This window comes from Ambystoma mexicanum, chromosome 6p (genome assembly GCF_040938575.1).
Source record: "Ambystoma mexicanum isolate Mex_15411 chromosome 6p, UKY_AmexF1_1, whole genome shotgun sequence".
Lineage (NCBI taxonomy): Eukaryota > Metazoa > Chordata > Amphibia > Caudata > Ambystomatidae > Ambystoma > Ambystoma mexicanum.
In genome coordinates, this window is record NC_090935.1 from 1,200,310,525 (window position 1) to 1,200,322,714 (window position 12,190).

The following is a 12,190-nucleotide window of genomic DNA, read 5'->3' on the forward strand; positions in this document are numbered from 1 at the left end:
AGTTTTCAGGACTGCCCCAACTGCCCTTCTTATGGATAGGAACCCTATTGCTGTTAACCACGACTCAGGCAGTTGTTTTGACAATGCAATGCTCAAGAACAGTCTTTCAATAAAACAAGCCCATTCCTTTGGGTTCCTCTTGAGCATTACATTACTAATCAAATCAGGTCCAGCTGCAAGTGAGCTTTTTAATGCCTTAATCGCTTGCTCTATATCGCCATGTAACATTTCTACTGCCCAATGCGCATCACCCAAGTTGAGTTGTATCGCTGGCTCCATGGACGGTCCCACAAACACCCTAGCAAAGTGGCTTGCCCAAAGATCGCCTGAAATAGTTTTCCCCATCCATAGTTGAGCTATTAACATTTCCTATATTCACTATCCGTCAAATTTCACTAGTGTTTTGTTTTTTGTGACCAAAAGGTTCATCCTCACTTGGGCATGGTCTTGTTCAATGATAATAGCATGCGATGTTGCCCAATTATGATACACAGACCTTCTGATTCTTACAGCATCAGCCACATCGTTCCTAGGGAGTTTTTTTTTTTATAGATCTCAGATCTCTTCTCAAGGCTTTCTTCGCCTCGTGCATAACAATGCTATGCAGATGTTTGTGACAGCATCCACTTTGCCTTTGGTGACTAGTTTCACTTATACAATCAGTTAACAATGGGGTATAGTCCACCCTGTGCGTAATAACAGACCTCATAAATCTAGTAGCAAGGTTTCCAATCTGATTAGCATTTATTCCGAGTCTATTTCCCCAACTGTTTATTTCCAGAAGCAACTTATACATTTTCACCAAGGTAACCGATTCTAGCAAACAACAAAGTCTCATCAAGTTATGATCGCTATATTTCATCTTTTGAATATGGAAATCTATTATCTTTGACTCAAAATTTCTCGAGACCCATATATAGTCAAGAATGCTATGAGAGGTCTCGCGGTGCCAAGTCGGTTGTGCTGGGATGTCTCCTCTAACCATGCCATTTAGCATGATACAATCACGTGTTTTCATTGCGGTTGACCAGATTTGTCCCCTGACTGACACCTCTTCTCAATCCCTAGGGATCAATGAAAGAAAAATGAGTTTTATTTCCTGCTATCCGCCAAGCTCATAGGTCTGTCCCATGCTTCCGTCATCATTCTGTGGGTGAGCCGATCCATCAGGCCAGTTTTGGTGGTGAGACAAATGAAGTGACTCCAGTAGCTTTTGCCTTCCCATCACCCAAGAGTCAATCATTTGCTTATAAAATGCATGTTTTATGCACGCACTGAACTGCAATTGCAAAACCATAAGAAAATGCCTTCCTTTAAATATTTACCGTTTTACATCCCTTATGGAAATGATGAAATATTTTTCATTAAAGCCTAGAATGTATGATATAACATCTGAAACGTATAAATTGTGAGCACATCAGAAAAAAAAATGTTCTTACCTTTGAATCTTTCTTGTGACCACCTGCTAGAAGCTTCATAACTACAATATTAGGTTTTGCAACTTTTAAAATGTGGTTGACCTGCATGACAAAAAACATGGTTAAGTCTTGCCAGAAATTGTAAGAAAACAAATGTACTAATTATTAATTTCAAGTGTAAGACTGTGGGGCTTTTTTTTACAAAGTTGCTCTGGCAGGCGACTCCTTTCAATCCCTATTGAATGTCAGGTAATTAGGCAATATTGGTTGCACTAGTTATCAATTGTCGCGGGTCACTGGATTTGGACAGATATTAAGCCCATACCGTCCACAAAGTAACAGGAAAAACAGGAAACTCCAGGACTCAGCGCCAGTTTAAGACTTGATTCTTTAATTGCACAATCTGTTACAAAGCCCTCCACTAAGTAGAGCTTTGTAACAGATTGTGCTAATTATTAATAAATGGTTCCATGAGCTCCATCACAACTTTATGTTAATATTTTCTCCAATGGAACAGACACAGCGTAATGCATAGACGTAGTTCCTACTGAGGGTATTTTAAGAAAATGATTTTAGGATGGCATTAGGGTTTCTCGACATCCCACTTCATGGCGGGCATTCACTTGGAAACAACATGGGGTAAGGAACTGGAAAATCATTGGCATTCTTAAAAGTGTGCATCTGCGAACGGGAGGCATGCATCTGTCGCGCACTGTTTTGCATCCCACTAGTGCATGTATGCCAAGCTGCTGCTCCTACCAAATCCTTGAAATACTGTCCCCTTTAGAGTTTGTTTTGCTCAGCTTTTAGAGATTAATTTTCTTTTTGTAGTATTTGATTTATGCTACTCACTACATAAGCGTACAAGGGGGAAGAAGAAAACCGTTATTGGCATACCAGAAGCGTTACCAAGTTGCACAGAATCATCATTATATCTATATATATCTTTATATCTATATCTTTATATCTATATATCTATATATATATCTATATATATATCTATATATATATATCTATATATATATATCTATATATATATATATATATATATATATATATATATATATATATATATATATCAGAAAAGGGGCTGAGGAGCGCACTCTAGTTCCCAGCTAGGTGTACCTTTCCACAGTCCATTTGATCTTCTCCTACTAGCGCGTTCTTGCCTCTTGCAATCATCAGGGAGGCAGTCTGTTTAGGTGTTTGTTCAGGTGTTGATGGTTACTACCAGTGATGGCCACAGGGAATTATCGTTGCTGTAGTCATTCAAGTAGCCAGGAACCAACTCACCCTCCAATTACAAAGTGTAAAACCCCAGTTGGGGGGAGGGGGGGAAAACCAACAGTGTGACTCTCCTTAGTAGGGGCATGTGTCACCCCGGTGCTGCCACCGCTGGAGCCCGGGACTCCCAAAAACAACATTTGACAGAAAAGGGGGTGAGGGGCGCACTCTGGTTCCCAGCTAGGTGTACCTTTCCACAGTCCAGTTGATCTTCTCCTCCTAGCGCTTTCTTGCCTCTTGCAATCATCACCTGAACAGACTGCCTCCCTGATGATTGCAAGAGGCAAGAAAGCGCTAGGTACGGTGGGGATAGACGGAGAGTGACAGAAGGGAACTCACACTGACTGGTCTCTGAAGTCCTCAACAAACAACAGTAGGCACCCAGGGGCACAATAACCAGGCTCCCTCTAACATCGCTGGGTGCCCTCGGACCGCTGGGATAGTGTGTGCCCCACACAATTAACCATGCGCCCCAGCACAAAGAGAAGGACTATACATTTCGTCACAGGGGATGAGGGACACTACTTGCCCCCTCCCACCTATCTGCGCACCAAGACAGGTGTACAAGGGCGGATAACCTGACAAAGTAAATTGGAATGACAGCACACTAGGCAGGCGGTAATGGTGAAAGATATGACCCGCAAAGGAGCAGTGCAGAACAAGATGGACCGCTACACAACGAGCGTCCTGGCAACAGCTTCCTCGGCACGAGACAAGCTGGGTGGGGAAAAGGAAAATGCATAAACTGTAAACTGGCCAAACATTATCACTCACGGACATCATGGCCACCATTGGCGAATCCAGGACATTGGTCGAAACCAAAATAGATGACCTCTTGAGACAGGGCCAACGTAATCTGATTCTTTCATTTCATAAAAGAATATTTAAAGCCTTCTACCAGCAGGCTGCATTATTACTGCGGGTGCTGGTTTTAGCAGGTAGCTGACAACATTATTTCTCCCGCCCGTTCGGGCAGGAGAAATATTATTGCCTGCCACTCTCTAACACCCAGCACTCCCAGTAATAATGCAGCCTGCTCGCAGAAGGCTTTTCAAAAGGTCTTCTGCGAGCAGGCTGCGTTATTACTGCGGGTGCTGGTTTAAGCAAGTGGCTGACAATAATATGTCTCCCGTCCGTTCCGGCAGGAGAAATATTATTTTAGAGAATATTTATTCAGCAACAATGGTTAAAACTATAATAGTCCAGTTGAGTAACTCTTTAAACTGGCCCACTTTGGCAAAAAAGGTGGGCCACTAATTTGACCCAAAAAATAGGCCCACACAGCTTGCAGAAGGCCTTTCAAAAGGTCTTCTGTGAGCAGGCCGCGTTATTACTGTGGGTGCTGGTGTTAGCAAGTGGCTGAGAATAATATTTCTCCCGCCCATTCGGGCGGGAGATATATTATTGCCAGCCACTCTCTACAACCCAACACTCGCAGTAATAACTCAGCTTGCTCGCAGAAGGCCTTTGAAAAAGGCTTCTGTGAGCAGCAACAGGCCCGGCTGAAAATGTGTACCTCCTGGCCCGCCACTGCTGAGGGATGAAAGTGGCGCAGGGTCAGAGTGGGGCATACAATAATTGTCTCGGGCACCAACAAAAAAGTGCTCCACAGTTGCAAACGGGAATTCATTCCTTTTGTGACGCTGTTTTAATAACCCAAGGGGGAGGTTTCTGATCAAATGTGATGCAAATTGTACATTTTAGAGAATATTTATTCAGCAACACTGGTCAAAGCTATTAGCCACAATATAGTCCAGTAACTCATTAAACTGGCCCACATTGGCAAAAAAAGGTGGCCCACTTTGACCCAAAAAATGGGCCCACACAAGCATTTTGCGTTTTTGGTTAACCCATTGGCCTATTGCCCTATAGGCCAGTCCGAGCCTACAATGGTGCATGGAGGTTAGCTGCCGAATTTATCACGAGGCAGGCAGCCAGAGCCAGTACAAAGCTTTACACTGGCCATAACTTTAATGTGAGCACTGCAAAGCGCATATTAAAAGCCCCAGAACGAAAATTGTGATTTTTCTTGCTGTGCTTTGCGGACTGGAAACATGGGGGCATTTGCTGGACCCTCCTCCTCCCAGAGGCTCGAATCCTTTTTTGTTTGTAAAGGTGAAAGGCCCCAATGCTGTCCCCGATTGCTGGGCTGGGTGTTAGCAAGTGGCTACACTGACATTTATTTCTCCCGCCTGTTCGGGTGGGAGAAGAACAAGTTACTCTCTTACCTGGTAATGTTCTTTCGATGGGATGGTCCGACGACGTATTCCATATCTATGACAGTAATCACCACAGCTGTGCTGCTTCGGAAAATCTTCAGCGTCTGCGTCCTGCGTCGATGACGTCGATACGCCACCCTCGAGGACCTCCTCCGACGGCCGACATCAATGGATGTTATAAGTAGGACGCACGACGCCCGTAACCTCAGTTGTAGTTTTTTTCCTAGAACGTGTGCCACCAGTCTTCTGCCAGTCTGACACACAAAGCCTTGCGGAAACGTAAGCTGCAATCGCCTAAGAAATTCTGTAGTGGGGAAGGTAGGGAGGGAGCGATATGGAATACGTCCTCGGACCATCCCATCGAAAGAACGTTACCAGGTAAGAGAGTAACTTGTTCTTCGAGGGGATTGGGTCCTCCGACGTATTCCATATCTATGAAAGACTCCCAAAGCAGTACCAACGCAAGGAGGTGGGAAAAGAATTTAGAAAACAGAAATTTAGCATGCCCAATCAAATTGCAGAGTAAAGGACCGCCTTGCCAAAGGCCAGATCCTGCCCCCGGAATCGAAGGAATAGTGACGTACAAAAGTATGTACCGAAGCCCAGGTAGCTGCTCACAGATGTTTCGAATAGGAACACCCCTCTGCAGGGCCGTAGAGGGAGCCATACCCCTGGTAGAATGGGCCCGTAAGCCGACCGGTAACACTCAGATAGCCAAAATAATCCAGCGAGACAAAGTCTGTTTCGTCACAGCCTGTCCCAAACGCTTTCCAGCGTAACCAATGAAGAGCTGATTGTCCACTCTGACCCGGGACATGCGTGAAATATAAAAGCTCAACATTCTCCTAGGATCAAGCCTATAGAGCCTCTCCACTTCCTTACCAGGATGTGGAGGAGGATAAAATGCCGGAAATACAACCTTCTGGCCTAAATGAAATTCCGACACCACCTTCGGAAGAAAAGAAGGACGAACTCTAAGGACAACCCTGTCCTTATGAAACACAGTGAAGGGTGGCTCAACTGAAAGTGCCTGCAACTCACTCACTCACTCTGCGAGTGGAAGTGACCGCAACTAAAAATACAGTTTTAAGAGTTAACAGTTTCAAAGGGCATGAATGCAAAGGCTCAAGCAGTGCACCCATCATAAACTTGAGAACAAGGTTCAAATCCCAGCCGGGCACCTGGAAAGGCGACGGAGGGAACACATTAGTGAGCCCTTTCAGAAACTGAGAAATTAAAGGAATTTTAAAATAGGAACACTCTTCAGACGAGCGCTTAAATATGCACAGCGCCGCCAGGTAACCTTTAATGGTACCCATTTGAATGCCCCTGCGGGCCAAAGAAAGCAAAAAAGACAGAACCATGGGAATTTCACATGCAAAAGGATCCACATTCTGAACCCTGCACCAGTCGCAGAACTTTCTCCAACGGCAACGGTACAGGGACTTTGTTGCGGGCCTTCTGGCTGAAAGCAACACCTCCATCACGTCTTCAGGGAGGTCCCAATCCTTATACCTCAACCTTTCAGAAACCAAGTGTGAAGGTTGAGGGACCTGACCTCTGGATGGAGAACCTGTCCTCCCTCCCATGAGAGCAGATCGTCTCGTTAGGGAAGACGACATGGAGGGCAGATAGACAAGTCGAGAAGGTCCGGGTACCACGTCCTCCAGGACCACGCCGGAGCAATGAGGATCATCAGGGAACCGAACCTCCGTAACCTCTGCAGAACTTGCGGGATGACGGGGACTGGAGGAAACGCATACAGCAGTGGGAATGACCACTCCACCACGAACGCGTCTCCTAAGGCTCCGTTTGGAGGAAATTCCCGCGAGCAGAACCTCTCGCACTTCCGGTTGACACTGCAGGCGAAGAGATCCACTTGAGGGGTCCCCCAAAGAGCGAAGATCTCCAGAAGACTCTCCTGAGCCAACTCCCACTCGTGAGAGATCGCGCTCTGCCTGCTCAGAGCGCCCGCCGTCTCGTTTTCGTCTCCTGCCAGATGAACTGCCGAGATCGAAACTTCCTGCTGGATTGCCCAGAACCAGAGCTGCATCGCCTCCCTGCACAGAGGAAGTGACCCTGCCCCCCCTTTTGTTGAGGTAGTACATGGCCACCGTATTGTCCGTCAGGATCAGGACATTCTTTCCTTGCACAGTCGGCAGAAAAGCCTTGAGGGCTACCCTGACGGCCCTCAGCTCCAACAGATTGATATGGAGTCTGGACTCCGACGGAGAACAACAACCGCTGACTGTCAACTCGTTGGCATGAGCTTCCCATCCCGTGAGGGATGCGTCCGTCACAATCGTCACCTCCGGCCAGAGCAGTCAGAATGGAGCCCCCCCTCATCAGATTGCCTTTGTTGGCCCACCACAGAAGGTCCCAGGCGACCGAAGACGGCACCTGAACAGGGTCCAACATCCTGCCGGAGGACTGAGACCACTGGAGCTTGAGTGCCCATTGCAAAGATCTCATCCGCAACCTGGCTTCTGGCACCAGAAGAATGCAGGATGCTATGAGGCCGAGCAGTCTCAAGAAATCGAACGCTGGGAGAGTCTGGGCAAGTTGAAACTTGTGCACCATCTGCTGAATGTGATGAGCCCTCACCTGGGGAGGAAAACACTGCCCCAGGGACGTGTCGAGCACTGCTCCGATGTACTGGAGCCTCTGAGTTGGTGTCAAATGGGACTTCTTTAAGTTGAGGGAGAAGCCCAGCTTGTGGAGGGAGTGGCAGGTGACTGACAGATGATCCAAGACTTGCTCGGGAGAGCGCGCCCTGATCAACCAGTCGTCCAAGTAGGGGTAGACGTGAATCCCCCCCTTTATTGAGGTGCGCTTCCACCACTACCATGAGCTTGGTGAAGACCCTCGGGCGGAGGTCATTCCGAACGCCAGGACCCAAAACTGAAAGTGCGAGTCGCCAACCGCGAACCTCAGGTACTTCTTGTGCATTGGATGGATCGGCACATGAAAATAAGCGTCCTTGAGGTCGAGAGACACCAACCAGTCCTGAAGCTGAAGGGCCTGGAGGACTTGAGAGAGAGTAACCATCTTGAACTTGTCCTTCCTGAGGAGTTGGTTCAAACCGCGCAAGTCCATGATGGGTCTCAATGCCCCGTCTTTCTTGGAAATCAAAAAATAAGGGGACTACCATCCCTTGTTCCTCTCCCTACAGGCACCAGTTCTATGGCGCCTTTCTCCAGCAGGGATTGAATTTCCTGCGCAAGGAGCGGATTCAGACTCTTCAAAGAGAGATTCCCCGGTGGATTGTCTTGAGGCCTCTGCCAGAAAGGAAGACAGTAGCCGTGGGTTATGATCTCCAGAACCCACACATCTGAAGTAATGGCGCGCCACTCTGCAAGAGGCTGTGCCAGCCTTCCCCCAACTGGCGAACCATGGGACATGGCCTCATGACTGAGCTGAAGCGGCTGCAGCGTTGCCTGAGGGCAAAGAAGCAACAGCCCGAGCGGCTTTGGCACCTCGAGTACCTTGTTTTCCACCTCTGGCACTCCTACGGTGGCCCCTTTGACTGGTAGCTCCTCTTGCTATACCAAAGGATGAGTAATAATGAAAGGAACCTCCCCTCCATTGCTGTCCCCTAGGACGAAAAGGCGGAGGTTGTCGAACTTCAGCGCCCAACAACTTCGCTGGAGCTTTTGAGGTCTGCAACGTCTCAAGGCTCTCGTCAGCCTTGCTGCCAAAAAGATGTTCCCCGTCAAAGGGCATGTTGAGGAGCCGGGCCTGCACATCAGGAGCACACCCCAACTTCCCAGCGTATCATGGTGCTCGCCGCCATGGACCGGCTGACGTAATCTGCCATGTCCAAACCCAACTTAACGGCCTCACACATGGCATCCTTGCCATCCCGAACCATAGCAAGGAAACCATCCCGTTCATCCCCTTCGGGAATATGTTCAGCCACCAAGGAAACACAGTTCCACAGAGTGTGCATGAAACGAGACAAGGCACAAATGGAGTTGGCCGCTTGAAGCGCCATACCCCCTGCAGAAAACACTTTCTTCGCCCAGCAATCAAAAGCCATCAAAACGCTTGTCGTCCCTATCAGGAGGGATGGTAGGGTATGATGCCTGCTTTGCCGGGGCCGTAGCCGCCTGCACCACCAAACTCTCCGGAGTAGGGTGCTTGGACAAGTAGCAGGGGTCACTACTGGCTGGGCGGTATTTTCGCGGCAAAGACTTGCTCACTGCCAGGAGACTCTCTGGAGCAGTCCAAGCCGCCGCCACCCTCCTCTGCCACCCTCCTCTGTAGAGCCATAGGAAACGGCAGTACTGGGTCAGTTGGTGGACCAATGTTGAGGATATCCGTAAGGTCCTCCTGAACAAACTCCCCTGGGGGAGCAGACCATCCTAAGTACTCGGTGACCCCTGACATAAGGCGCCGGTACGAAGAATCGGCATGAGTGCCAGGCTCAGGCCTACAAAACTCCACCTCCGGAGAGGTGTCCAGCCCACTAGCATCATGCAGGGACTGCCTCAGGTCCTCAAACTGGCTATGGCCCGAGAGAATCTCGTCAGGCACGGTGTCAGGCACCATGCCATCCTCAGAGCCCTCATCCACCTCTGAAATGAACTCCAGATGGCGGTAAGAAGGCACAGAACTGGAACCAAAGCCATGCTTGACCTTGGCCAGAGCCTTTCTAGGTGGTTCCCCCGAGCCACATGGTACCCCTGTCGACACAGCCCAGAAAGGCATCGAGGGCGTTGAGTGAATCGGCGTCGATGACAGACGCGGCGCCGACAGCATCGACGGCGTCGACACAGGCCTCGAAGGCAGAGCCCCGAGCATGTCCCTCGACAAACTGGGCGCCGACGGCGTCGACGGCTTCCTCGGAGGCGGAGCCTCGAGAGAGTGCGTCGACGACCTAGGCGCACAGGCATTGATGTCTTCCTCGAAGACTTCACAGGTTCACGCGGTCTCGAGCGCGTCGAGGACCGGGACCTGGACCGGGCATGTCGAGAACGATTCCCCTTGTCCGACTGGGACCTTTCACGCGAATCGTGATGACCACCCGAGCCCGAAGGCGTACGAGCGGCGTCTCTCGGCTGATCACGACCGACCCCACTCGGAGGCACGGACGGACCAGTGCCCTGCTATTCGAGAATCGCCAACATTTTCTTCCCGAAGGAAGCCCATCCCTCCGGTGTCGCATGCTTGATGGGGTAAGCGACCCGCCGATGGGCGGAGTCCTCAGATGAGGACGGGGAAGGCGACCGATGACGCCGCTTCCGGGAGTGCCTCAAAGAGGCAGAGGAGTGGCGAGACCTACTCCAGGACCGAGAACCACTGGACTACCGACGACGACTCGGAGAGTCACCCCTCGAGTCAACTGTCGAAAGCCCTGCAGACCTCGACTTCCGGGCTTGGACACCTTACCTACCGATAACTTCTTCTTGCGCTCCAGCAAGGCTTTCGACGTGAGCGACTGGCAGTCGACACAGTCATCCGTGTCATGGGCCTCTTCGAGGCACCAGAGGCAGGCGTCATGCGAGTCTGTGACCGACATCTTGGACCCAGAGTCCCCGCACTTCTTAAAGCCCAGACGCGGTGTGTAAGACGAGGTAGACATCTGCACGAAGAAATATTTCACAAACAAGTTCGAAGAACCGAGAAAGCAACAGAAACTCCAAAGAGTCGAGGCGCGCTGAGATTTCTGAAGCGAACACGTTCGCGGAAAAAACGGAACTGAGGCTACGGGCGTCGTGCGTCCTACTTATAACATCCAGTGACGTCAGCCGTCGGAGGAGGTCTTTGAGGGCGGCGTATCGACGTCATGGACGTAGGACATAGACGCTGAAGATTTTCCGAAGCAGCACAGCTGTGGTGATTACTGTCATAGATATGGAATACGTCGGAGGACCCAATCCCCTCGAAATATTATTTTCACTCCATAGCTGGTGCTGAGGGGCCGTGTTGATTCTCGAGCCCCTCCCCAACCCTCGAGTGAGTGTGCATTGTCGTGGGTAATGAGTTGCTTTTTGCCTATTTTGTAGGAATTGGTCTGCAGTGTAGAGGACAATTAGGCAGAGAGGCCCAACCCACTGTGACTTGATAACAATGGGCCTGAGAGGTAAGCAAAGCCTAGCCCAACTTTTTATTCTAAAAATATATTTTTAATTGTAGGCTATTCAAAGGCCTTCTGCAAGCAGGATGTGTTATTGGTGCAGGTGTTCGCACTGTATTCAGGGTGTTGCAAATACTCCCCGAAAGGTGGTTGCTTCGAGTGATTTGTGTTCTTTACAAATAAACAACCATTTTGTAGTTCTTGAAACAAAAATAGGTGTACTACCAATTAGAACTTGGAAGGATGTGGCAAGTTGCTTAAATTGCTGGCAAATTCTGGCTTCACTGCTTAACCAAACTGTGTGATTCTGGGCAAATCATTTGACACAGCCCAGACACACCAGTGTGCTGGCAAGAACAGAAATGTGCATTATTTATCCTTCGGCAGTGTTGGTGGCCTGATGGGCATTACAATTTGCTGCTAACTTGTCACTCATTACTCCCCACAATGCCATGGAGTCACAAAAAACGGTGCCTGGCCTGTATGCCATAGGTTTAGAGAAGAGATTTCCGACCTCTTGGGCACCCTGATTATTTTTCTATTGGCTTTTAGGTGTCTGATGGCACTTCCTCTTTAGATTATTTATTTTGATCTTTTAAATCATCTCACTTTTTGCTGACTTGCAATAAGCCAGACCACAAATGGATGATTACATGTTAACTTGCTGGGCCCATTTGTCTCGCAGATGCATGAGACTTTACGGCACTAGTAACTGGTAGGTGCTGCATCAGGGCCTCACTGACCTGGGCAGACCAAGAGACTGGCATCTGGACATTTGGTTCTGCAGAATAAGATAACTAATGTCCCCAATGTGTCAAACTCCTTGTAGCTGCTGTCTTCATCTTGGGGAGTTGCTTGTGACTGTTATATGCCAGAACACTAGCTAAACAAAACTTGATAATAAAATAAAAAAGAGACACTCACAATTGCATCTGTATTGATGTCTTTTTTTTCAAATACATTTTTATTAACAATTTTCAAGGAAAGAAATCAACAAGTCTCTTACCCTATACCTCCCCCCTGTCACCCCCTCCCTGCCCTCTCCCCCCTGATCCAAAACGTCCATAAAGTAATCACCAAAGACTCAGAATGTGAAAACATATTGCATGTTAGTGCAGCGGGGTTCCCCGGTGGGTCCATTCGCTAGTGTCTCAAACCGCCGCTCGGGCGGATAGTAGTGAAGGATCTCA

At 48.9% G+C, this 12,190-nt stretch overlaps 1 protein-coding gene across 3 annotated transcripts in view; it reads right to left on the minus strand.

Moving 5' to 3' along the window:
- The window catches only part of NAA35 (N-alpha-acetyltransferase 35, NatC auxiliary subunit), a 1,572,250-nt gene that overhangs the window by 69,691 nt on the left and 1,490,369 nt on the right, over positions 1-12,190 (minus strand). For all 3 annotated transcript variants that reach the window (XM_069625850.1, XM_069625849.1, XM_069625848.1), the window contains one exon: positions 1,440-1,520. In XM_069625850.1, the coding sequence (XP_069481951.1) occupies positions 1,440-1,520 (81 nt within the window). The remainder of the gene's footprint in view (positions 1-1,439; positions 1,521-12,190) is intronic.